General features: G+C 39.6%; 2 protein-coding genes across 10 annotated transcripts in view; both read left to right on the plus strand.

Moving 5' to 3' along the window:
* The window catches only part of ANKRD17 (ankyrin repeat domain 17), an 86377-nt gene extending 69846 nt beyond the window's left edge, over nt 1-16531 (plus strand). For 8 of the 9 annotated variants that reach the window (XM_040554490.1, XM_040554489.1, XM_040554496.1 and 5 more), the window contains 13 exons: nt 64-226; nt 809-904; nt 2036-2152; nt 2958-3129; nt 3945-4392; nt 5367-5522; nt 5731-5880; nt 6375-8023; nt 9869-10066; nt 11063-11311; nt 12954-13129; nt 13465-13629; nt 15946-16531. In XM_040554490.1, the coding sequence (XP_040410424.1) occupies nt 64-226; nt 809-904; nt 2036-2152; nt 2958-3129; nt 3945-4392; nt 5367-5522; nt 5731-5880; nt 6375-8023; nt 9869-10066; nt 11063-11311; nt 12954-13129; nt 13465-13629; nt 15946-16005 (3799 nt within the window). In that variant the 3' untranslated portion in view covers nt 16006-16531. The remainder of the gene's footprint in view (nt 1-63; nt 227-808; nt 905-2035; nt 2153-2957; nt 3130-3944; nt 4393-5366; nt 5523-5730; nt 5881-6374; nt 8024-9868; nt 10067-11062; nt 11312-12953; nt 13130-13464; nt 13630-15945) is intronic. The other variant, XM_040554492.1, reaches the window with a different exon arrangement.
* Nucleotides 16532-18487: 1956 nt separating this feature from the next.
* LOC121068938 (cytochrome c oxidase assembly protein COX18, mitochondrial) lies at nt 18488-24689 on the plus strand. Its single transcript, XM_040554499.1, has 6 exons — nt 18488-18865; nt 20164-20264; nt 21023-21186; nt 22113-22225; nt 23273-23380; nt 24207-24689. Exons 1-6 carry the CDS (start codon nt 18503-18505, stop codon nt 24378-24380), a joined length of 1023 nt encoding a protein of 340 aa, XP_040410433.1. The 5' UTR covers nt 18488-18502; the 3' UTR covers nt 24381-24689.
* The last annotated feature ends 2550 nt before the right edge of the window (nt 24690-27239 follow it).

The raw sequence follows: 27239 nt of genomic DNA on the forward strand, positions 1-27239 counted from the left end.
CTGGTTGATGTAAGTAACTAAAATCTGATTCACTGTTTTGATTGAACGTATTTGTTTTTGTAGAGGAGCTCACATAGACGTGCGTAACAAGAAGGGGAATACTCCACTGTGGCTGGCAGCAAATGGAGGGCATCTAGATGTTGTCCAACTGCTAGTTCAAGCTGGAGCAGATGTGGATGCTGCTGATAACAGGAAAATAACTCCTCTTATGGCAGCCTTTCGAAAGGTAGAATGAGAAGTTAAGCTTTGGTCTTGATTAATATTGTCTTGATCATTCGTACATAGCGGGAATAAACAGAACACAACTGACAAGCTGTGTTTTCAAAAATGTGAAGTAGTTTTAATATTTAGCGTTGAATGTTCAAAAACAAGTATATATGTCACCTGTATAGTGTCTGTGTTAAATTCTAGTAGAAATTTGCTTGATGGGCATAGTACAGTCTGGTTCTCATGGGTCAGAGAGGAGAAAATGGATGGCAATGTATTTGTGTGAAGAGGTGTAATATGACATAGAACTAGAAAAATAACGTATAAAAATTGGATTGGATTCTTACGCAAGAGAGGATGAGCACTTTACAAACTAACTTTGATTTAGTCCAACTTGACTTGAGATGATTCTTTGCACGTGAGTGTAGTTCAAGTGCTGTAGTAGATTCCTACAGTCATTTCCAATTTATAGCTTTAAGTTGCCAGAGCCAGGCATTTGAAAACTACCAAAAATAAAATATAGAAGTGTATGAAAGTACAGTTGTACCAAGACCAACTTGAGAACAGATTCTTTAATTACTTGTGTATTTCTTTTTTTTAGGGTCACGTAAAAGTGGTGCGCTACCTAGTAAAAGAAGTAAACCAGTTTCCATCAGATTCGGAATGTATGAGGTACATAGCAACTATTACTGATAAGGTAAGATTGTAAGAAAGAAAATATTTCAGAAGGAACAGTACTGTTACTCAGCTTTAGAGTAGATATTTTGAGTACTCTTTAGCTTGGCGCACCGAATTTCAGCCAAATGATAAGTCCCTTTGAAAAGTGTTCAGGGGAAAATGCATGGAAAAAATGGGTGCACGCAGCTACTGTAACTTAGTAAACCTTCGTGATGTGAATGGAGTGGTAAGGGCAGTGTTGTTTAATGTGCATGTTTATTTTCAAGTGTTCTCCCTGTCCTTTCCTCAGACTGCTCTGAATTCCTCCTGTTGAGTATGTTTCTATTGAATTTATGATGGCTTTTGCAGTGAGGTAGAGATAATTAACTTCTGCAAGAGAGTGAGCTTAAGTATGAAGCTTCACACTTACATTCAAGCTTGTGCAAGAAGGAAAATTGAAACCATACTTCACAGTAAAGCTTTTTTTTTTTAAACAGCTTATTAGGTGGCCCTTCAGCCTACATGACTAGGGCAAAGAAGTATTTTGTAAATAAGAAATAAAAATAAGGAGAGCAACTGGTGGAGAAATGTGGCCATAATATTTCTTTATGGGGTTCAATTTGTTATGAGCATGTTGAGGCTGAACAAGGGCAAATGTTTAAATTGATATGTGTTTTATTGCCAGTAGCAGTGACCGATGGTCACTTGCATGATGCTGGCTACCCTATGCATTTAAGCCTATTTACTGCCATCCAACTAATATATGTTAGTGAGTAGTACTATAACACAGAAATATTTCCCAAGTGCTGGGGGGGACAGGGAAGGCTACTTTGTCAGCCTTTTTAACAATTTGCAGTTGGCATTATGGTCTTATTCTGGAAAGGAAGGAAAATCAATTCCATCTCTGTGATGGTGCTATGTCACTACTCATTCAAAAAATCAATAAATGAATCTTTTGCAGCTTATTTACCTATAAGAGGTTAACTTAGTATTAACATGGATGTTAGTGATAGTACTGCAGTGGCATAATGCAAAACTTTTCCCCCTTAAAAATCTCATGCACAAGTAATGAAGCAGTCAGTAAATCACTAGTGTAAGCTTGAGAATGTATATTCAAACACAGGCCATTGTATTTCTTCAAATAGAAGGTTCATGGACTTTATCATTTTAGGAGATGCTGAAGAAGTGCCACCTGTGTATGGAATCAATTGTTCAAGCCAAAGATAGACAGGCTGCTGAAGCCAACAAAAATGCAAGCATTCTTTTAGAAGAGCTGGACTTGGAAAAGGCAAGTTAAGAGTTTGGAGTTGTGAATATTTATTTGATTAAAATTCCAGTTTCACCTTCCTTCAAGATCCTAAGATCTGTGAAAGTCTGTATTGAATTATAGGAGTATGTGTAATCATTGTAGTTGGAATGTCTAGAGATGAACATATGGTTATTAAGGTTGTCTTCGTACTTTACTTCCTGACTCTGATTCATTGGATCAAGAGACTGATAAAGCAATTTCCTCTGCAGTATTGTACCAAAAAAGGATTTTTAAGTAGAATATTTTTGCCAGGCACATTATAGGTGAGCATTTTCCAGTCACATTGGTATGGATTTTAGGTCTAATGCCTGTTTTGTCTTTTAATACAGTAAAATACACTAATCATGTTCTTGGAAGCCATCGTACTGTAGTAAAAATGTTATGGAAAAATCTAAGTAGAAGTATAGTGTCAAATGAGTGCACATTTTGTACCCAAGCTAGCGGAAGACATTTCATGTCCTAATATTTGAAAGGGACATGTGCTTGGACTGTACTGCTGAAATGCACAAGGTTGCGTAAAGAATCCTGAAAAATCATTTTAGATAACTTGCTTATTTTGTGTAGTGTTCTGTATTTCTACACTAACCTTCTGTTAACATAAGTGAACAATCTGTTTGGAAGATGTAAATGTGTAGAAATATATATAGATCACGGAATTGAGCTTTGGCTTCATAAATGTGTTAGCCTAAAACACAAGTTCAGCTTTTTAGGAAATAGAAAGCAACTACATTTCTTGAAATGCGCGGTCCATCCTGTAATACTGTTCAATGTGCTTGACTTGTAGCTGCGGGAAGAAAGCAGGAGATTGGCTCTGGCTGCCAAAAGAGAGAAAAGAAAGGAGAAAAGGAGGAAGAAAAAAGAAGAACAAAGAAGAAAGCTAGAAGAAATAGAAGCAAAAAACAAAGAGAATTTTGAACTTCAAGCTGCTCAGGAGAAAGAGAAGCTAAAAGCTGAAGGTGATGTAAACCATTTGCCTTGTTTGTGAAACATGCGTCTGATTCTATTTCCAGTATTCCAATGGCTTTTCTTGTCAAAACTTGAATACAGTCTTTATGACCTGCTGAGCTTTGCTTTTGTTTACATTCTGTTTACATTTTCTGTGAAACCCATAGATGAGTGTGATGACTTCTCCAGTGTCTTGGTGTGGCTAGAGACTGCTGACAGAAGCTTCAGTGAGAGTTACTGGTTAAGTTTACCACAGGGAAGACTTGAGCATGTTTCTTCTTCCAGGTCCCGATACTTGAAACTTGGCCAAATAACTCTTTAGCTCACAAACTGAATGATAATTTGGATCAAGTGAAAAAAAACAAGCAACATTAAAATTCCAAATGTGCCATTTTTTTAATCCATTCAAATACTGGCTCTTTTCTGTCCTGAGCTTCATCTCATATGTTGTGCTGAGAAATGGTCTTCACTGATAGTTCCATGACTCCGGTAGGCTAAAAGATAAAGGAGTACTTAACTTTGTTTCTGTGGTTTCATGTTTGTTTGTACTGTAATTGCTTCTGTTGCTGTCTTCCACGTCTGATTTTAGTTTCACGTTTGTTCCAAGATCAGAAAGAAATACTAACGAGTTACCGTAATCGGGGAGAGGCTCCATTGTATGACATGTATACTAGTTTTACAAATGTTTGCTTAGTTAGTGGTTCTGCTCCTTTCTTTTAAGGTTGCTAATGAGTCATTTGACATGACAAGTGTGATTTGGGAGAGACAACCACACAGGCTTCCTCAAGCCAGCTGAATTAGTGATGGTTTTTTATTCTTCCATCAGATGATCCAGAGGTCCCAATGGAACCTCCTAGTGCTACCACTACAACCACCATAGGTATATCTGCAACTTGGACAACTTTAGCGGGTTCTCATGGGAAAAGGAATAATACCATCACCACAACAAGCTCCAAAAGGAAAAACAGGAAAAACAAAGTAGCCCCTGATAATGTTCAGATCATATTTGATGACCAGCTCCCAATTTCCTATGGCCAACCAGAAAAAGTGAATGGTGAATCTAAGAGCAGCAGTACTAGTGAAAGTGGTGATAGTGACAACATGAGGATTTCCAGCTGTAGCGATGAAAGCAGCAATAGCAACAGCAGCCACAAAAGTGACAATCATTCTTCCACAGCCGTTACTAACACACAGAGCAACAAAAAGCAACCATCGGTCCTTGTCACTTGCCCAAAGGACGAGAGGAAAGCCGTTACTGGCAAATCATCTATCAAGTAAGTTGCTGTGACAATGTATGCCTATTTAAAGTGGTTGTTGCCTGACATTTGCAAGTTGCACGCTTAATTCTGTGGATATGGCATATTTAAATTATTTGTTAGGAAGTGAACAAGGCCCTGTGTCTTTGCTGTAGTGCTTGAGGAGTGTAATAACTTTTGCAGTTTGACTGTGAACTGAGTAGTAGGCTCTGAAGGGGGAGTCATGATCGTGGATCTGAAACTAAGAACTGTTAGGTTACTGGGAGATGTAAGCATCTCAGTTGAAGCCACCTCCTCTTAATACAATGCTTTTTGTGCTATGTGGTAGCTGCTTTGCTTTTTTTGCTGTCTTCCTCTTCCAGGCTTGCCTAAGGCTACTCTGGCTTTAATATAAAGGTTTGAGCTGGAGACAGTCTAGAAGTACTTTCCTGCCTTTTGAAGAGCTGTACTGTATCAGTGTAATAGTTATTCAGAGACCTCTGTGCTAGCTCTAGAACCCAAACCCATTTGGATACACTCAAGTTTAACTGCTGGTGAGCAGTACTTGTTCTAAAATGCAGTGTATCATTTCAGCCACTGTATGGTACTTTAAGAACCCAAGGTCTTAACACTGAGATAACTTGGTATTTCGTGACCTGTGGTGTTTTGGTGAAAGGTGTTGAGCAGTAGGAATTTATTCCTTGGAAATTCCAGTTCCTGGGATACAACTATCATTTAAGTCTGCATAAGCGATGTTGCAATTTTGTAGTGGGTGCTGACCCAAATGCTTTAGAAAAAGGAAGTAAACCCTTGAGCCCTTTCTAGGGGACGGGTGGTGATGGTAACCTACTTTTAACCCAGTGTTGTTATTAACCTGGGTTGTGCACTCTAATTTTTGTGTTCCTTGTGCTGAAAGAGAAGTTTTGGTGAGCTGGAGATTGAGCCAAAAGGAAGTCATTCTTGTTGTTTTCTTTGTGACCCTGCATACTGAGAGAATTTCTTTTCTTTTAAAGATTGTCTGAAGTTATCAGTGAAGTGACGAGTAATTCCTTGTCTACTTGCACGAAATCTGGTCCTTCTCCCCTTTCTTCTCCAAATGGAAAGCTAACCATCGCTAGCCCTAAACGTGGTCAGAAAAGGGAAGAAGGGTGGAAGGAAGTTGTAAGAAGGTAAGCAGAACCTTCCCCTAATTTTACCTTTATCCCTTTTCAGATCATTTTAATTAGTGTAGACCTCTCTGGAGTTAGTGAATGCAGTTCTTCCTAGAACAAGTTTGTGCTATGTAGGTTTAATCTTCATAATGTTCTTGTGGCTGATCTGCCCTTTTCTTCATGCTATTGAAGCGTTTCCTAGCTAATGTTGTTTCTTTTTTTATAGATCCAAGAAGGTTTCTGTTCCATCAACTGTCATATCCAGAGTCATTGGCAGAGGAGGATGCAACATCAATGCTATACGTGAGTGCACAGGAGCACACATAGATATTGACAAACAGAAGGACAAAACTGGAGATAGAATAATAACAATAAGGTAAGCAGGCCACTCCATCTGTTCATTCCTGTGAGGATTTTCTCTTGGCAGAACATGCTTCTGTATAGAAAAATTGAAAGGTTTGCCTTGATTGTCCCTTGGAAAAAACAGATGCTGCTTTAGGCTAGTGGAGACAAATGGTGTGGAGGGAAACAGAGATGAACTTGCGGGTCTTCTAACTTTGCCTTTGTACAAAAGAAAACTTTGAAGACAAGGTGGAGAAGGTGGAAACGTACTTGTTTGGGCATGTCTAAATATGTAGGCATACTTAGACAAGTAAACTTTCTGATGAGGCAGGTTTTTTTTTTGGTTAGAGTACTCAACTTGAGCTTCTTAAGTAACAGTCAGTAGCAAGAAAATGCCAATGTCACTCCTGAGAGGTTTTTTTTCTCTGTTAGTATGACAGAAGATAGGCTGGATACTGTGCTTGAGGCACTTTAATGTGTGTAAATGTTTTCGATGCACTTTGGTTTTCCCCTCCTCTTGTTTTATAGGGGTGGCACGGAATCGACGAGACAGGCCACGCAGTTGATTAATGCTCTGATTAAGGACCCAGATAAAGAAATCGATGAACTTATTCCAAAGAACCGCTTGAAAAGTTCTGCTGCGAACTCCAAAATAGGGTCGTCAACACCTGCCACCACTACAGCTGCTAACAGTTCTCTTGTGGGGATCAAAGTGACCACCGTAGCTGCTTCATCAACATCTCAGACTGCCTCTGCGCTCACCGTGCCTGCAATTTCTTCAGCATCCAATCACAAAACCATTAAGAATCCAGTGAATAACGTGAGGCCTGGTTTCCAAGTCTCTCTTCCATTAGCATATCCTCCTCCGCAGTTTGCACATGCTTTACTCGCTGCTCAGACTTTCCAGCAAATCCGTCCACCTCGGTTGCCCATGACCCACTTTGGAGGTACTTTCCCACCAGCTCAGTCCACGTGGGGGCCGTTTCCCGTTAGGCCATTGAGCCCTGCAAGAGCTACCAACTCACCTAAACCTCACATGGTGCCTCGCCATAACAGCCAGAACAGCAGCGGTTCTCAGGTGAATTCAGCAAGTTCTTTGACAACTAGTCCAACAGCTACAACAAGTTCAGTGGCTTCTACTGTGCCTGGTTCTTCTGCAAATGGCAGTCCAAGTTCACCTTCAGTCAGAAGGCAGCTTTTTGTCACAGTTGTGAAGACGTCAAATGCCACGACAACCACGGTGACAACCACAGCAAGTAACACCAGCACAGCGGCTACAAATGCCACATATCCAATTCCTACTGCCAAAGAACACTACCCTGCATCTTCCCCGTCATCTCCTTCTCCTCCTGCACAGCCGGCAGGCGTTTCTAGAAGCAGTCCTTCAGACTGTGCAGCGACCTCTCCGAATAAAGGTGCACCTTCATCTGATCAGGAAGTGGGTAGTCCGCCAGCAGTAGAAGTGAGCAGCTCGACCAGCAGTAGGCAGCCCAGTACAGGTTCTGGGAGTACTTCTGTGCACCCTGTTCATCAACAGCCTCCGGGAACTCCTCTGCAAGAGGCAAGACCCCCTCTTCAGCAACCTCAGGTTCCTGCACCAGATCCTCGAATGGTTGTGCCTCCCAATTTAGTGGCAACGAGCTCATCTGCTCCTGTGGCAGGTCCAACAAATGCCCCGATGACCTATCCCATGTCTCAGACATCAATGGGGTCTTCTCAGCCTGCAGCTAAGATGGAAACCCCTGCCATCAGACCGTCTGTCCATGGAACTGGTGGTGTCCATAAGAATCCAGCTCCTGTGCAAAATTCTTCTGTCGCAGTCCTCAATGTGAATCACATTAAAAGGCCCCACAGCGTTCCTTCTTCAGTGCAGCTTCCTTCTACCTTAAGTACACAAAGTGCTTCTCAAAATTCAGCCCATCCAGCAAACAAGTCCATGGGTAACAATTTCAGTGCTACTTTACCATTTGGGCCCTTTAGTACGTTGTTCGAAAACAGTCCTACGTCTGCTCATGCCTTCTGGGGTGGTTCTGTCGTTTCATCTCAGACAACGCCAGAGTCTATGCTGTCAGGAAAGTCTTCGTTTTTGCCAAATTCAGATCCTTTACATCAGTCTGATACTTCCAAAGCCCCAGGTTTTAGGCCACCATTACAGAGGCCAGCTCCAAGTCCCTCAGGTAAGTCTGTGTTTTGTGTTCGTATCTTCATAATGTATTCTTCTAATAACTGCTGCGTGTTTTCATTTTGAAGACTTAATACTTTCTGCCTCGGCTTTTGTGGTTATTTGTGGTAAATCACTGTCTGCCCTGCAATGAAAGCATGCTCTAATACAGTTTATTGTTCTTGTTTCTGTAGGCATAGCTGAGTTCATCTTCCTTTTAAGTGCCACCTGTCAAATCCCATAACTATTTAGGAGCTGATGAGCTTGATAAAAGTCGAGCTGTGTTCTTTGCCGTTCCACTCTACTCTTCTGCAATAGCTAAGATAATAAAACACTTGGCTGTTGTTTCCACCTTCTTTCTGTGCCACCAGCTAATAACTATTCTGGTTTGTGACAACTTGTTGCTTGTTCTTAGACTACAGAAACATTTACGCCCTCTTCAAAGTGTCAGGCTGATTTAAAAAATAAATAAATCCCTGTTTGAATGTGGGCTTAGAGAGAAGGTATATTCTCTTAAATACTAAATTCAATTTAAAAAAGTAATAATTTCATGGACTTGCTGACTTCTGTAGCAAGATTTTTAGCCTTCTGCACAAATAGAAGCCAAGGAGTTGTCACAGAATTTGTTCTGAAGCTCCCAGAAAGTACACACACAGTTCATACCATCTGTGCTTGTTTTAGTAGGATCTTTGAGTTGGTAGTGTAGCTTCACTTATCAACTGAGAAATTTAACAGCTAGCTTTTCATGCTCTGTAAATATCATGGTGTTGAGGAGCTCTTGAGGAACTACCCATGAATTTTGGGCAACTTTTTTTTATTTGTTTGGACTTTTGCACGTGCATATGCTATATATCACTTGAGTATGCCCATCAGGTTTCTGATTAAAATCAGTGCTCTGACCATGGTAATACCACAATCTCAACAGTTTGGAAGCCTGTAGGAGCAATAGGTGAGGTTGGAAATGTCTGTAGAGTCAGGGAGTGTCACATCAGTTCATAGGAGAGAACCTGAAGAACTTGACGGAAAAGGTTGGATTTTCATAAGGGATGGTGCAGAGGAGGCAGCTGCTGTGCTATTTTATTCTTCTGCCTGTTTGTGGTGAAATAATTTTTTCCAACTATGACTACAAATATTAAACTTTTAAAAATAGCTTTGAGTAGGAAATTAATCCAACTGTCACAGCAGTTGGACATAAAGTTTTTTTGTTCACTGGGTCATAAAACTCTTGTTCGTTTTTACATTTCTTCATAGAGACTATTAAGAGGATAGTATTGCTTGTAGTTTGGACACCTTAGCTAAGGTGAGTTGCTCTTGTAGAATTGGTGCCACTTGGTCTTAATAAGATGTCTTTTTATTAAGTGAAGGAAAATGGATTTCTGGATTGGAAAAACAATCGCTTCAGTGTTGGTCAAGGTGTATATATAGAAATTGTTTTCCAGTAAAATGAAATGTGTATGGGAAAAAGTCGTCAAATTTTTAGTATTACCTCAGTTTTCCCTTGTACAAAATCACACTTGCTTGAACCTACAAAAAATTAAATTACAAGATAATGAAACAGTTATCTTTCTGATGTCCACTTACATCAGAACACGCATTCTGTTCGTTAACTGATTTTCATTCGAGGTATCTGCATGGTAACATGAGTCATGGGTGATTTATGTACAACACAACTGATGCGTACTATTGAGACTTGTGGAGCATGAAGCTTAAGACTCCCAATTACTTTGCAAAATAATAACAGAAAATCCTAACTGTTTGGGTACAAGTTTTCCTTCTTTCTTAGTTTTTTCCCTGACATGGGAGACCTTTTTCATAGAGATCTGGCAATAATGGGAGTCACTTCTGCCAATTTCTCTCATAGGTATTGTCAGTATGGATTCACCCTATGCTCCTGTAACACCTTCTTCTACACACCTGGGTAACTTTGCCTCAAACATTTCGGGAGGTCAAATATATGCACCTGGGACACCTCTTGGCGGAGCACCTGCAGCTGCTAATTTTAACAGACAACATTTTTCCCCACTTAGTTTATTGCCTCCATGTTCATCAGCATCAAATGGTGAGTTCTAGTCAGCAAGAAACTAGTTGAGAAGCTATTGTATTAATAGGAAGAAAACAGCCTAGTACTGCCTATTTTAGGTAGGCTTTTCTGGCTCTGGTTATTTTTAACTTCAGGGTTTTTGATGTTTTCTAAACCTTTAGGCAGCCACAGATTGAGATTTTTTAAAAGGCAGCTAGAAATCAAAACTTCTATCAGAAAATTTTAGTAGCTATGGTTTCGTCATGCTTTTGGAGTTCCTTATTCTTGTTGCAATTAGCACTGTACTACTACTATATATGGCACTCTTTCAGTCACCTTGCAAAAAAGAGTCAAGGATTTTGGTTTGAGGGTGTTATTGTAAGTGTGAGCAGTGTAAATCATGTAATGATATTTTTACGAAAGCCAGTTCTACAGGTGATGAGTTGGTATTTGATTTTTTTTTAAAGCGGAACTGTGTAATGTATTTCAGGGGAAGACGCTTAGGGCAAGTTCTGGTACCTTCCTCCATTACTGGCTCCTGCAGTTCTGGCTATGCAGCAGAGTTTTCTGGAAAGAAAAAAATTAACTGTAAAAAGCCAGTTTCTTCAGGGAATAAGTTAATCAGTTTTACTGGCGATTATGAAAAGAAAACAAAAACCCCACAGAACAACTCACGATTAAAAAAACAACCAAAAAAACCCCAACCACCACCATTTTGGTTTATTTCAGCTATGCTCAAATCCTCTATTGCTGATACACAGTAATGCTTAGTTAAGATTTTAAACTGTCTGTTGCAGTGCATGTCCTGTAGCTGACAGGGCATGGTACTCATTTTATGTAAGAAATAAATGTTGAATGTCTCTGATTTGCAAGTACAACTGTTAAAATTATGTTGGAATGTCTGCTGTATGAATAGGGCACTAACAAACTAGTCATTTTCATTTTTGGTGTATAGCTTGACATTAAATGACAGGCTTATAGTAATGTGGGGGGAGGGTCTGGCTGCTGTTCCTAAATGTACTTGTTTTTCTGTAGAATCTCCTGCTCAGTCAGTGTCTTCTGGAGTAAGAGCGCCATCTCCCACCCCCTCAGCAGTGTCCTTGGGATCGGAAAAACCCAGTAATGTTTCTCAGGACAGAAAAGTTCCTGTTCCAATTGGGACTGAGCGGTCTGCACGTATTAGACAAACTGGAACTTCTACTCCATCTGTTATCGGGAGCAACTTAGCTGCTCCAGTGGGACATAGTGGAATCTGGTCCTTTGAAGGTATAGGTGGCAATCAAGGTACGTTGTGTTAATAGACATCCATGTGCTTGCAGCTTGCTGCAGTATTGTCTTTTCCTAATTCTCGTTTGGAACTGAAAGGTGACGATGAAGTAAGACTCTTAGAGATGTGCTTTTTCTAAGGCAGGTGGAGCAAGGTCTTTGACACGCTATCCATTTGTCTTGTTTTATCAAGGTCACAGAAAACCTGGTTTTGAAACATCCTGGCTGTGAAGGCTTTTTACTCAAAGCAAGAAATAACAAGGGAAGTAAAACCATCCTGTACAGGGATGAGCTGATGGAGGATCGATTCATTTAGGAAGAGGAGGGGAAATGAAGGCCTTCTCATTTTTTTGTCCAGTCACACCATTTGTCTTTTACTAAAATAAGGCTCTGAGCTATAGTCTCATGGAACTCAGTATTTCACAATTGATTAATAATTTACATTACTGGCAGTTCTTCTCAACAAATAGCTCTTGGATGCAAATTACATGAGACCTGTTATTTTAAATTGTTGGATCTTTTTCCTCATTTGGGATGAGGGGGAGAGAGTCACGAGATCATGTTGGATTGGAACCTGTAGAGGTCATCTCAACCTCTTGCACAAAACTGGATTTGCTGTGAGGTCAGACTGGGTTGCTGAGGCCTTTATCCAATCTGATCCTGAAAACCTCTGAGGATGAAAACTGCTCAGCCTCTCTGAACAACCTGTTCCACTGCTTCACTGAGCAGCCCAAGCATCTCTTAAGGTTTTAATAGGCTGACAGTGCACATTCTTCTCGTGTTTTTTTCCCTAATGCAAAATAGGGTGTATCCAAAACCTTTTTTTTAACTTCTGTTTTCTTCATCTGTGTAGTGATTGGCTAGTCATCATGAAGACTCTATAAATTAAACATGTTTCTATGCATTCTCTAGGTATAAAAGTTTACCTTCATGTATCATAGCTTTGGTTTTGTATTGCTGCTTTGTTTCTGCTTTGTACAGTTACTTCAGCATTTGATATTTAGAATGGAATTGACTTTTCTCTTGCTGAGAATTAAGATGGCTTCAGAAGAGTTTCTACGTTCACCCCCAATCAAACTTCCTTATTTTATTTTGAAAAAAATGATTTGCCTATTGTTTGCAATTTGTAGTAACAGTGCTAAGTTGCCTGTGATGAAGTCATGCAATTAGAATATAAATATATAAGTCCACTAGACATTTTTTGCTTGTTGAAAGTACTTCCCTATCTGTGAGTTCATGATAAAAAGCATGAAAGAATGATAACAGAGCAGAGTGGTGCAAATAGCCTTCATAGCATGCATACCCCTTTCTCAGTATAAAGGGTGCAAGGAATTGAGTTTTTATGAGGAGGAAGAGTTAGCACAAATGCCAGGTCTCCCTCTCAATTGAAGGAAAATTGCAGAGGTGACACCTTTGCTGTATGGAACTGTTCAAAACTCCTTGCAATGACTTTGCAGAGAGTTATTCTGCAGCAGCAACCGAGGTACCATTTCAGATGCTATTCATCCCACATGCAACCAAGTTCTAATATAGGTGGATGCACAGGAACTGTAAACTGAGCAAATACCACTTTGCACACCACGACATTTCTATACCACAAACATTGATGCTGATGATTAGCGGGTGTCAAGGCTAATGTTGTTGCTGTGCGTTCTGTTAGATAAAGTGGACTGGTGTCACAGCGGAATGGGGAGCCACATGATCCACAGGCCTATGTCTGATCCAGGCGTGTTTTCACACCAAGCCATGGAGAGAGACAGCACGGGTATCGTAACGCCTTCCGGTACATTCCATCAGCCCGTTCCTGCAGGATACATGGACTTCCCAAAAGTTGGGGTAATGATCCTCTTGTACTTTATATGTGCAGTACTGCTTGGTTTCTACCTCTGTGTGTCTGGCAATGAACAACGTGAGGTGCTGCTCACTGTGCAGTTGAGCAGGCATGAGCTAAAACACAAACTGGCCTGACAGTATTGCAGAAGCTGAGATCTGTCATCAATGTCCATGATGTAATAAATATATGCCGAGAAAGGTTTTTCTTTAATTCAGGCTTTTTATTACTGCTTTAAGACCATTTTGTTAACATGAATCCCCTTTTGTTACTGTCTGTGTTTAATGGGTGTAGTGTTTCTGAATACATACTGACTCTTGCTTTTTCCCTCCCCCTTAAGGGTATGCCTTTCTCTGTGTATGGGAATGCAATGATTCCTCCAGTAGCCCCCATCGCAGATGGTACTGGAGGCCCGATATTTAATGGGCCTCATGCTGCTGACCCATCTTGGAACTCGCTGATAAAGATGGTTTCAAATTCCACAGAAAATAACGGGCCTCAGACGGTAATATTTTTTATCTTGTATTCACCATTTCCTTTTAGATTAAGGAGAAGAAAGTATTAAAACAGAGAAAAGTAGAAAGGTAGAAAGTATGAAAATCACCTAGTGTTTTTTCTTGTTGCTCATTCCTTTAAATTTCTTTGCTCTTCTTCTTTCTAACCCCCCCACCCCCAGCACTGAGCACTGTATGCGTGTACAGACAGCTTGTAAATGTCAGTTGTCTCTCCAAAAATAAGCTCAAGTTGACACCCAAATTAAAAATCAACATCAATAAGTTAATGCAGTTTAAAGGAGTGTAGTTAATTCTGTGAATGTATTTGTGCTTGAGAAATAGGATGTTTGATTCCAGCTGAATATGGAGAAACTGCCTATTCAATCAGAGTAGACACCGGGTTAATTACTGCAAATGAGTTTCCTTGATGGTGTTGTAGGCAAGTCCTTACACAAAAGATATTCCTAAACTGTGTATTTTACTCAAATGATCATGATTTCTGTCTGTGCAGTTCTACACTTAGAAAAACACAATCAGTTTGCTTTTATGAGAAAAGCTCTTCATTTGCTGTTATATAAGCTTTCCCATCTCAAAAAGGGAAAACAGCATTAGGTCTTGTTATGGTTTAACCCAGCAGACAGCTGAGCACCACACAGCTATTTGCTCACTCCCCCTCAGTGGGATGGGGGACAGGATTGTAGACAAAAAAATAACACTCATGGGTTGGGGTAAAGTCAGATTAATAAGAAAGGAAAACAAGGAGGGAAAAAATATCCAAAAGAAGCAATGCACAGCATGATGGCTCACAACCAGACGGTTCCTGAGCAAGGTACGCCCCCAGCTAACTCCCCCCAGTTTTATTGCTGAGCATGACATATGGTATGGGATATCCTTACGGCCTGTTTGAGTCAGTTTCCATGGCTGTGTCCCCTCCCAGCTTCTTGTGCACTCCAGCCTCCTCTCTGGCAGTGCAGCATGAGAAGCCAGAAAGGCCTTGAATTAGCATAAGCACTGCTCAGCAACAACTAAAATGTGTGCTATCAACATCATTTTCATCCTAAATCCAAAATACGGCACCATACCTGCTACTAGGAAGAAAACTGTCCCAGATGAGACCAGGACTGGTCTAAAGGATTGTTGCTAGGTTTTCACTGGGCTGGGAGTTAATACAGAAAGGGAGGAAGTAGCTCATCAGGCCATTGCTTTGATCTTGCATTGGTTATAAGTATGTTGATTACATGTAATTTAGGTACTGGGATGATGTTGACCCAAACCTCCTTGATGTACTCAGCCAGTCACTTATAATAGATCATCATCAGTTCTTATGTTGAAACCCCATGTTTATTCTTAATTATACACTGAGCTCTGTTGTACTGTTATTAAACAAAAATATTTCTGGACGTTATTTGCTTGGGAACTACTGAAATTGTATTACTCAATTGAATTACTCAAAACCACTTTCAGCTCTGGCAGACCACAGGGGTGCCGATATCTGTTGTTGCAGGTGGTCTGTTTAGGCAGAGTTTCTGTATTGCTCTGAAGTTGCTCATGCCCATTATCTGGCAACTTCTGATTTAGTTGAACAAAAACAATAACAAACCCCTTTGCTCCCCAAAGGTGGCTGTACTTTGTTACACTTGAGTTTTCCCAGAGCTGCGTTGGTTGGTATGCGCTGGGAGAAAATTCAAAATGTCAAAGTCAAGTTCTTAATCCTCTGAACATTCTGAAGTAAAGAGGAAATAAAGCCTGTTGTTCTGAAAGCCAGAAGCCTTCAGGAGTTGTGGTCACAAATAATCTTGCACATGCACAGAGTTGTGTTAGTTCTCCTTGACAGTGTACCTGGCATGCTTTGAGGGCATACTTTACTTTCCTCGGTTTAAAGGGATACATTTTTCCTGTCAAACACTGTAAAATATATATTGCACCAGTGTTGCTGTAATGGAGGAACCAGTGGACATAAATATCATTGATTTGTTTGGTTTTGCTGTGGAGGAAAGCATTTGGGCTGGGTGAAAGTGTATTTTGCACTGTGTAGAAAGGAGGAGCAAGATGGAACTTGTGACCAAGGTGAAATGAGTACAGGCAGACAGATGAAAAACCTATTTCTCTCTCCAAAAGCCTTTTCTGACCTGAACTGCAGCAGGATAACAAGTGATGAAAGTAAATCAGGGTAGCTTTTTGATGATTGATTGCTGTGTTGTCCAATGTTAGAATTCACCCCAGTGCAGTGGAAATTGTAAGCACTGCAATATGGCTTTGATTTCTGAAATACTTTGAGCTGAAATATTTCCTACGTGGTATTAAGTTAAGCTCTTTTTCTTTTTCAGGTGTGGACTGGAACTTGGACACCTCACATGAACAGTGTGCATATGAACCAACTTGGCTGAGTGGGATCAACTTGCTAGCCTTGAGATTCCTTTTTTACAGAGGAAAACACAAATGGCAGAAACAGTTTATGTGCTCCCAGATCATTCTACTGATGTGCTTGACTGAAGTGTGTAGGCTTTTTGCAGAAGAACTTACTAACTGACCTTTTTCTGTGAACATTGTGACCGCCCATTCCCCACCATCATACGTTTCAACTTAGTTAGCCTTTATTCTTTCCTTTCCTGTTTTTTTTTTTTGACATAACTTTCTGTTGAAGCTGTTCTTTGGCTGGTTGGTTTTAGTACTGTAAACTGCTTCTGAGCAAACACAGAAATTTAGCAAAATTATGTAAACTTGATCCTGAAGTTTTAGAATGGCAAATAAATGTACAATTGTTTACATAACAAATGGCTAAGCAGAAAGTAAATTTCAATATGTCAGTATAGAGGCTCTACTTTATGTAGACTTAAATTAATGTGAGATATGTACCTTCATATTCAGAAATCTGGATGTTTCCTTCATACATTAAACTATTAATAAGCATAACTTTTCTACTTGTGTAATTTAAGTACAGTATAAAAACTGGGCATTATCAGAGGGTTTCTTCCAAATGTGTGTTGGACTTTTTTTTCAGGATGTATATGTCAGTTGTAACCAGATTTTGAGTTACCATTTTCCTTGCATGGAAGGCTTTTCAGCCGAAAGTGCTTGAGAAAACAGACGTTTGGCACATTAAGAGCTGTCTCCACACCAACTCCCTTACTTGCCCAGCAAAGGAGGCAAATGTATCATGCTGCAGCATCTATTGAAAACTTATTCTTACAGTTGGGTTGATGCAGCTGGGCCTCTTCTGTTCTGTGAGTGCTCCCAGAGCTTCTGTTCATCCAGTTCCTTCCTTTGCTTGCAAAAGTAATTTCAAAAGATAGATACATACTTGGTATGTGTTGTTTCAAGAACAAGAATATTAACTTGCAGTTACAGTAGAATTTCACTGATGAAAACTGGCTCCAAATGAAGGCTTATTTCAGAATAAGTGGCTTTGTTTTAGTGGATCACATCATGTTCTCAACTCGTTTGCTGACCAGAGATGGTTTGTCTTGGGAAGTCCAAATGAAAAATTCCTTACCATCATCTTCAGTAGCTGTCACCTTCCTTGCTTAGTTGTGGAGCAAACACCAGTGTGGGGAAGAAACTCAGGGGTCCTGTGAGGAAAGGCTCAGTCAGCAGTGATGCAGAGCTTGAGTCAAGATCCCTGTACACTTTGTGTATATACAGCTTAAAGTACATCTACAAGTTGAATGTCTTTTCCCACAAGACAACGTGGGACAAGACAATGTGGGCCACCATGATCTGTTGTTACTGGTTATTCAGTCTGGAGGAAGGCTGAAGGGAAAGCTTGTTATTTTTACTTGCTGTGTCACTCAAATTCAACCCTTCTGTTTTAAATTACTCTCCTGAGACGTACAATCTGTCCAAGAAATGACACATTAGTTAAATGGTCTGCTTTTAAGGCATGACTTTTTGAAGTGCTATTTTGTATTTATTATGGTGGTACTTAAGCAACTGGGGGGGGTGGGGGGGTGGATATTTGTCCAAAGAAACTTATTGCGTTTTAAACATTGGGCAATTTCAGAGATGACCAGAAGTTTTGTGTGTACTGATGTCCTTTTACATACCCTTACGTGATGCTCTCATTAAGCAAGCTCATTTTTCCAGCTCTCTGATCACTTGAAGTATGTTGTATAAAGAAGGGGGTGTAGCAAAATGGATACTGAACTGAAGAACTGTTAAGAAAAATTATTGCAATTCCATTTCAGCACCTTACTATGAGTGGAGAATAGTGCCATTGAGGTCTTGTGTGACCTCTTCCCCTCTCCTTGAATCTTAGGCGTACTGCTTCAGTGCTAATTAGGATTATTTACGTTCTTATTCTGAAATAATCCTTCACGGAGAGACTGCTCAATATTTATTACAACAATGTATTCTGTGGCTCAAACGAACAGAGTTTCTTAGGATGTGGTTTCTTACTGTATTTTGTTGACTTGAAAATCAAACTGTGGCCAGGGTAGCGTAGGCTTGGTGCTACAGCTGTGGCATTGGGCTTGTTAACTAAAAGCCTGGGCTCTGTACTAGGAAGTCTGTACTAGGAACATTTTTTTCAGATACATTTTTTTATATTTCAAATGTACTGCATTTATTTGACCAATAAAAAAAAAAGGAACATACGCTTTTGAGACCTGGCAGGTCTTCTTTATTTTAAAAGAAAACAGTCCCATGCTCCAGATAGAAGCTGCATTTCAACACAGGACTCAAAGGGAAATTTAGGGAGAGTGAACACACTTGATGCAGCAACTTTCAGATGTTGGGCAATTGCTTTACAGCTCTGGGGCTAGGAAGGAGGTACGTTGGGGCAAATAAAAAGATTTACTGCAGCAGTTGTTCTGTGAGAGGTTAATTGCCCTTTTCAATGGCCATTTTCCTCTCAGACCTCTTCCCTTCCTGTTGCCCTCATCCAAAATGGCGGCGCAAGCCCGGCACCTCACCCTCCCTCTGCGCCCGGTGCATGCGCGCGGACCCGACCGCACGCTGGGCGGGCTGCGCGCGCGGCGGACGTTGAGAATGTGGCGGCTCGCGCGCGGCGGCCGGCAGTTAACGGTCGCCGCTGTGGTGGCGGCGTCGGCAAGCGGGAGCCCCGGCGGCTGGGGCTGGTACGGGTGGCTGGCGCAGACGGCGCCCGTGCACTGGGCTGAGGGCGGTCTGGTGGCCTTGCAGGCAGCCGCCGGGCTGCCGTGGTGGGCCGCCATCGTTTGCGGCGGCGCCGCCCTCCGCACCGCCGTCACCTTGCCGCTAGCCGCCCACCAGAGCCGCCTCCTGGCCAAGGTGGGTCCAGGCTGAGGTGGGTCAATGCAGGAGCTGTTGTTTGTGGGGAGAATAATAAATGGGGGCACCGTAGTGTGCGCAGTGCTGTTATTTTACCACAAAAATGCGGGTCTGGGGTCGTGGCGGCTGTTCCCGCCTTTGCCCGGGGTCTCCTTTGCTGACTGGACTCGTGTGGAGAGGGGGCGCTGCAACCCGCGGAAGGTTTTTTCTGTGGTTGTAAACTTGCCTCTTCTCGTTTATTTGTCATTCCTTGAATGCTTAAAGCCTAAATACAACTGAAAAACGTGAATATGGTTTGTCACGGTAGCCACATGAAAGGTTAACTGCTTTAGTGTGATTCAAATTGTATATGGAAGGTGCTCTCTGTGCCTTGAGTTACATTAAACACAACTGCAAATCACGTCGCTCCGTTAAAAGTCTGATGTACGTTAGCCTTCAGTACCTCCTAAACGTCTATTTTTTTCCTCAAAAGTGAGGAAAATAGTTGAAGTTACTAAAAAGCCTATATACTGTCCCTGCAGCGATAAAGGAACCACTTTGGTTCTATGATAGGAAGTTTTTCCTTTTCTGTTCTTTTTATTGGCAACTTCTGAGGATTTTAGGTTGATGCACAGCTGTCAGAGCTCAAGGTTGATTTGGAATTAATGAGGTCTTTACTCATCATCTGTATATGTTGTGTGAGATAACAATGGGAAAGGTTGGACAGGTCTTTAAAAGCACCTGTGTTTCTCAGACATGAATTTTCAGTGATTATAGTTCAAAAAGCAATATGGCAAAAGAAGTGCAATTTAACTTTTTTTTTTTTTTCATGTAGGGTTATGTATTTTGTTTCTCCTGTAGTATTCCATTCATTTTCTTCTCTTTTGATTGCAAAACTGAAAGTTGTATTGCAGCATTCCATAATGGAATCTGTTCTTATTCCTCAGAACATTCCTCATATTCTTCAGAGACTGTGCAGTTGTATCCTGTGGGAGTTTAAAATACATTTGAGGCTTTTTGTTACATAAAGTGGCTTGTTACGATCCCTTGTGTGAAGACAGAAAGATACTAATTAAGAATAAAATTTAAAACCCAATTGGTTTTACTGATATATGAGATTGGTATCATAAATATTTTTCATTAGTGTTCTCAAATGCTTATTTTGTCTACATATAAAAGGTATTTATGGATTTGTGCCTTGTCTTTCACAGTAGTTTTTAATGTATCCATATGCGTATCCATATGAGGTGAGGAGAGGAAGTGGTTCTTACATGTAACTGTTTGTCTGTTCATAAACATGTTTCCTTTTCTTTAGCTAGTTGGAAAATTTACAACCTGAAATTAAAAAACTTTCTGAGCGTCTTCGCTATGAAGTTTCTGTTCGTGGGAAGCAACTGGGTTGGTCTGATAACGTTGCCAGGTAAGATGACAGTTGCGTGTACCCTACAAAAACGTTCCAGATGGGAGGTGTGAAAAACCCCTACAAAAAGCAACCTTATAGAAAAAGAGTCTGTTCTTGCCCTAGACTTAGGTGATTTTACTGCTTTTTAAACTTTTTGTGTGTGTTGGATATACCCTAAAAGGCAATGCTTTTAGCTCTGATTTTCTGAGAAGCTATTGATTAGATGTCCAAATCTAGGCACTTTCATCTTTACTCACAACTGAACTTTCCTTAGCTATTATGGTGTCTAGGAAAGTGAAGGCTTGGATGGTTGTGGTTCTGCTCATTTCTTAGTGGAGAACTGCACCTCACTTACTAGCAGGCGATCTTAGCTAAGACATTGAAGACTGCATAACTGATCGATGGCCTCTGTGTTGGAAAAGTGATATCCCAGTTCAGACAAAAAGCATTGTAAAATAAAATATTGTAGTCATTTCTAGCACGATGATGTGAAAACTCATGAGAAGTTGCTTACAGGAACAGAGCTAAAAGTTGAGAGGAATGGGGGCTGGCAAAAAATAGGGAGAGAGAGAAGCATGTTTTAAGATGAAAGACCTTCAGGTTTTCCAGACTTACATGTAAATACGTCAAGTTGACATGCCCAGCCTGTTGAATTATTATTTTAGAATTTGAGAATTTCTGCTCTATCATATTGGAAGAATTTTGTTATTTTTTATTTTATTTTATTTTATTTTATTTTATTTTATTTTATTTTATTTTATTTTTCTTTCTAAAAGGTTTCATTTTAAGAAGAACCTACGGAGGATTATCACGGAACTGTACATTCGAGACAACTGCCATCCCTTCAAAGCCACCTTACTGGTGTGGGTGCAGATTCCGATGTGGGTCTTCGTGTCCCTCGCTTTGCGCAACTGCAGCGTTGGTGCCTTGAACTCAGAAGGTGATCTGCCTGAAGAGATGCACTCAAAAGAGTCATTTTTCATTCAGCTACTGTTTTTACAGGCACTTAGTTGGTTAAAGAGCATAATGTCCTGAGTCTGACGTACAAGTTGATCTCAAAACTACTCAACTATTAAGTTTTTGAACTTAAAATAGTTTAAGCATAGATAAATATCTAATAAAATGGATTTTAAATGTTTCTATTAGGTACATTGTACGTGTTGTGTTAGAGTAGACCACAGTTCATTTAATCAAGGAGCTTGCTTCTGGACCGCACCTACACTTTTCTTTGATCTGAACTATTTCAGTTGGTGTTAACAGGATCCAGACACTTAACTGATATCAGTTTATATGCTTTCAGTATGTATAATGGGGTTGTGAGCTGGGGGATGCCTGTTTAAAAGCAGTATCGGGATCTGAGCTCTGAAAACAGCATGGAACATTTCATTAGGTCATATGCACTTGTATCGTTTTGTAGTCTACTGAACACAGAGTTTACATTTTGTTCTGAAAATAAAAGTGACAGGTGATATTGTTATTAAGAAAAATACAATTACTTCAAAAGCACAAAAAGTTTAGATTGTGTCAGTGTAGGTTTTAACACTGTGTATTCTCCTTATTGGCTTATAAAATGGCTGTTCAGATCAACCTAATTTGATTAATCAGCCACTGGCTGACCTGAATCAGTGGCTATCATGAGTTAACCTGCATCTCTCTCGTATCTCCCAGCACTTTTCCCTTGTATTGGTAGCAGACTGCCTTGATAAGTGATCTTTTACACAAAATACGTTTTAATATCATTCGTTACATAAATAAGATGCACCTAGAAATTTGGGTGATTTGTCTGCCATATTTGGCACAGCTCTGACTAAAATTGAGGTAGAAAATCATACCTAATTCCATGCCTTCTTTTCATTTTTGTTTTAGTTCAAGAACAGTTTTCGACAGGTGGAACATTGTGGTTTACAGACCTCACAGCACCAGATTCTACGTGGATTTTGCCGGTTTCACTTGGGCTCTTGAATTTGCTGATAGTGGAGGTATGTTGGTGCAATAAACAGGATGATTCCAAGAGGATAATTTTCATTTCAGATTTTTAAGACAATATTACTTGTTTATAAAACACAGTAACATTGTGGTAGCTTCAGATTATGACTGCTTTAAATGCAGAACTGAAAAATAGCCTAATTGTTCCATGTATTTGAATGTGCATGTGTCTTGTTTAGAGGTGAAAAATTCTGCTCAGACATTTCTGATATATCTTATTTGTTTGACTTGAGCCTCAATAAAATTTTTGTCTCAGCTCTGAAGTTGCTCTTAAAAGACTTCTTTAATGAGCTGCCTGGGTTTTAGCTTCAAAAAACAGTTTTTTTTTAACCTCAGAAAAAAATTGTTTCTACCTTGTAGTCAAAATTAACAATATTATTTGTTCTAATTAATATATTGAGAAATCCAGAATGTTGGAAGATAGCTAGGGAGAGGAGTGAATGGAAACAAAATGAAGGAAGTAGTCTTCATTTTCTTTTTTTTTCTTTAATGGAAATGTGTTTTGTTTTGTTTTGTTTTTTACTCTTTCTGTTAGTTGCCCTCATCAGACTAACCAACTGGATTTTATTCTTCCTCCATTGTCTTCTGTGTCACATGGACTAAGATTGTGTTATGAGAACACAAGACTGTAGACTTGATTTTGTTTTCATTTGATTACCCATCAACCAGTTTTGATCTGTTTCCTCTTGGTAGTCCTTTATCAGAGGACTGTTCTTGAGGACGAGGTGCTGGAAATTCTGAATGTGCCATACTGGCTGTGTAAAATGATGTTGCCTTGAAATGATTTAGATGGGTGCTTTGATAGGTCAATACAATTATTTACACAAAGAAGTAATCACATAAAACATGAAACAAGTTAAAGGAAAGATTGTACTAGGTTGTTAATTGAAACGGATAATGAGAAAATGAAAATATGTGAACAAGGGTACTAGGTTACAGGAAACCCCACTGTTACTGTTCTTTTTTTTTTTTTTTTTAAACAAGTAACATGAGACAAGTACTTTATTTATAACTGTGGGCTTCTTCTCTCTTTCCTTTAGATTTTTGCCTCACAAAAAATGGAAATTTCCAGGTTCCAGAAGCTTGCTACAAATTTCTTTCGAGTGTTGTCAGTAGTAATGATCCCTGTTGCTGCAACGGTCCCCTCAGTAAGTACAGAGTCTTGGTGGTGTCTCCGTTTACCTGTGACTTTTGTGGCCTATTTCATACGTTCATAGGGCCGAAATAATGGCTCAAATCACTGGTCTATGTGATAGATCTCTGTTACAATTTATATGTATATAAAATATTCTCTGTTTAATGGTCTTTGTTATAGTGTGCCCTAAAACAGCTAAGACTTACTGTCTAAGCATGCATTTGAATTGTTAACACACTGGGATATCATTGTCCAAAAGGGAAGAATCTACAAAGTCACAGTTTCTAAACATCAGTTTCACAAACTAGGCTTGATAAGAAATTCAGTACTGCTAGCATGCTTTTTGTGATTTCAGAAATGAGAGGGAGTGCTTTAAGGAAATGCAAATGAAGCTCTGATATGTATTTGCTTACTGTAAGAGGAAAACAGCTTAGTTTTTAGATTTGGAAATTTTCCACATCCTTCTTAGAACACTTCTCATTTTTATCAAGTGTTCTACTTCTGAATGTTTTTGCAGTGGTTAGCAAAACAATGTGTACAGTTGGCTGATCAGGTTTATTTAGTCTGAAACACAGGTGTTTACGCAAGTTGGACATGAATTAATTTATAAATCGTTATCAAGCTTCAGTGTAGATGACTTTTTTTCCCAGAAGAGTTGAGAGAGAGTGAAAAATACATTTGAAATGGAAGCCATTTTGTTATCGAGAGGAGTATATTTAGGTGAGTTTTTTTTTGATTACTAGGAATAACCTGTGGTTGTGGTTTGTGAAGAGCTGCCTGAAATTGTAGTGTCTTCATTGCATCTAGGGTGGCTGAACTCAGTATTTGTCTTGTTGCAGTCCATGGCGTTGTACTGGTTGTCCTCAAGCTTCATGGGACTCTCACACAACCTGTTGCTCCGTTCTCCGACCTTTCGCCGACTGTGTTGCATACCAAGGACCAAATCTGACTCGGACACTCCTTACAGGGATATCGTGTCTGCCTTGACTACCAGATACGGTTTTAAGAAATGATGTGTTTTGAACTGTTGGAACAGCTGTCCCACAAAGCTAGCATGCGTAATTGAGAAGCGGTATTTTGTTGAGACATACCTATTTTACTTACTGTAAAGTGCTGCAGCTGAAATACATTTATTTTACAAAGGAAATGCTGACCCTCTGGCTATAAAGAGTGATTCATCAGCACAAATTTATGTTTATTGGGAAGCTTGGTTTTGAGGATGCTGGTTTTGTAAGTAGTATGGTCTGGTGATGAAAGTCCATCACCTGAATTGTTGTAAGGAATTGTGAAGATGAATATTAAATAAAATTGTGACTCATGTAGGCTGCCTTCTTGTAGTGAAGCTGATCTGACCTGTGGATTATTGAACTACAAATTCTAGGGTGAGGAGAAAGAGTAGATGGGCTGACATGGTGTAGTTATTGGTTTGTTAATTTAGACATGGGTGCACGTTGATTTGTAATCAGTTAGAGTCAATTGGAAAATAGAGTCAAATTGTGTGGTTAATGTGACATTTTGCAACAGTTCTGACAGATGATTCTTGCAAACTGCAAAGTAAACTAGGTCATTAGCAGTGTTTTGTGCATCAGATTTGGAGTTAGGAGGGTAAGTGTCTTGTTTCTGGTGTACACCTGGTGAGTGACGACATTATGGGTTTGATTTTTTTCATGAATCAAATTGAGTAACAGCTGCCCATTGTACGTACAAAAATGATGCAACTAGCATCCTGAAAAAGAAGAAACCAAATATTTCATGCAACTGTACATCAGCTATTCTAATATAAGTTCTAAAGGTAAACTGCAAATGCTTTATGCCTCAAAGGACCTGTGTTTGAGTGTGTTTTTCTTTTTTTTTTTTTGTTTTTATGTAAGTATCTGTGTAATTATATGTAAGCACTTCCTGTAGGGTTAATTTATGTTTACGTCTAACCTTGCTCTGCATACATTTAAATTAGTAGATGAAGTCTATGCACACTGATGTTCCTTTGCACAGAAGTTCGTGCAAGTCCAGTCTCATAAAAAGTAATGTTTTCTTACAGAAGCAGCAATCAGGATAGAAAGCAAAATATTTCTTTGCTGTCATATGGTTTTCATACAACAGAAACAAGATGATTCATGTTGTAACTGTTCAAGTCACTGCTCATTAATCTTTGATAAGAGCAAGTGATTTTAAAAATAACTCGTGGTGGTTTTTTGTTTGGTTGGTTTGTTTTTGTCAGGCAAAAACATTTGTCTCTGGGAAAAGAGAAGCAAATGGAGCACAGGGCTGACAGCAGACAACAGTACCAAGTCAGTGATCACGTGCCTTTGTCATGGCAGAAAGACTCTGGAGTCTTCTGTTTTATTTCTTCTGTTTGTTTCTAGTGTCCTTGTTCTTGTAAATGTACTGTTTAACAATATTACTGTTTCCTTAAGAATAACGGTGAATTTAGTCTTCTGTAATAATGTTTCTTTCCCAAAAAGGTGTTTCCTTCCTTTTTGAGGTTTCAATCAGAGGTTGTACTGTTGTTTGCAAACATGTATGCAGTTCTTCAGGTACAGGTAAGTAGGTTTGTTATTACAGTAAGGAGGTGCATTTACAAGATTTTGTATGTTGGTTGATGAACATATGGGGTTTTGTCATTTTAAATGTTGGAGAGTGACTCACTTCACAATGCTAGCTGTCCTGGCTGAATGGAAAAAAAGGTAATGAAGCTTGGTGAGATATTGCAGTTGATTTTTGCTCACAGATTTTGAGAATGGGTGACTTCGGTGTACTTTGTGACCTCAAATAGCATAGCAGGATTTAGTGAGTTTACTAACGCTACTACTAAAGCTAAAGGGAAGCTTTTCGTCAACTAAAATGGCAACGGGATAAGACCTAAAAGGCCTGGCTGATAATTTTCTTGTGCTTAGCATCATAGGTCTCATGCAACTAAAGATGGCAGGAGCAGGCCCTCCTTCCTTCATTATGGGTTTATAATTGTTTCATAGTAGATCTCTACTAAGGTAGTATAGAGTGTGTGATTTTTCTGAGTGATGGTGAGGTCAAGTGGTAAGTTTAGCATTTGTTAAATAAACACGAAAATAATAGAAATGAATAAAAGACTTGAAGAGTAAGCAGAAGGATGACAAGACGTTTGATTAAATGGAAACTGGCCATAGATGAGCATATTTAAAGTAAATATAAGAGGTCTTGAGTGTTTTCAAATCTCACATTGCAAAACTAAACCCAAACTCAAAACTATGAAGACTAACAGGAAAGTGCTCAGGAAGTGAATTACTCCACATCCGTGGTTTACTTGCTTCCTACACTTTGCTTTAAAATACCTGGGGACTGTGACCAGCACAATTTGAGTAGAGCTGGAGCAGTTCTCAACGTTTTCAAAATGGACACCTGGTAACTTGAGCCATGCTCGCAGCTTTGCAAATTAGAATTCTTGCTTGCTGATTCCGGTCAGCTGCGGTGCTCTCTGTGATATATTCATTGTTTTTGTCTCATTTACTCCTCCGATTAAATTGCAAAAAACGCCTTCTCGTATCTATGAAATATTTGCAGTTTTTGGTTGAAATTTTGGGTTTGGAAAATAGCGGTGAACTGTTTTTTCGTCCTTGCTCCTTACTTTTATTAGAAGTCAGTCTGTGATACGAATTCCTTTCTCATGTGTGCATTCTCAATCCCCTGATCTACCCTTACTGGGTAGAAGTCCAGTAAGGCTGAAGCTATTTTGTGCTGGTGATGTCATTATTCTTCCTCTCTGAAAAGGAGTTGAGACATTGCACTGGCGTCGACTATTGTTTCTGTGTTGAAAAATTAATATATGTGGTTTTAAGGTGAACAAAATTTAAATTGTTCAGCCTAAAACCGGGGAAAAAATAAATATTTCTGCATAT

The sequence above is a fragment of the Cygnus olor genome, chromosome 4 (genome assembly GCF_009769625.2).
Source record: "Cygnus olor isolate bCygOlo1 chromosome 4, bCygOlo1.pri.v2, whole genome shotgun sequence".
NCBI classification, from domain to species: Eukaryota; Metazoa; Chordata; class Aves; order Anseriformes; family Anatidae; genus Cygnus; species Cygnus olor.

Bases quoted from the DNA above. Each gene is read 5' to 3' on its own strand.
- LOC121068938 (XM_040554499.1), top strand. From the start codon at position 18,503: ATGGCGGCGCAAGCCCGGCACCTCACCCTCCCTCTGCGCCCGGTGCAT. The intron at 18,866-20,163 runs GTGGGTCCAGGC...TTCTTTAGCTAG, and splicing joins AGAGCCGCCTCCTGGCCAAG to TTGGAAAATTTACAACCTGA. The intron at 23,381-24,206 runs GTAAGTACAGAG...GTCTTGTTGCAG, and splicing joins TTGCTGCAACGGTCCCCTCA to TCCATGGCGTTGTACTGGTT.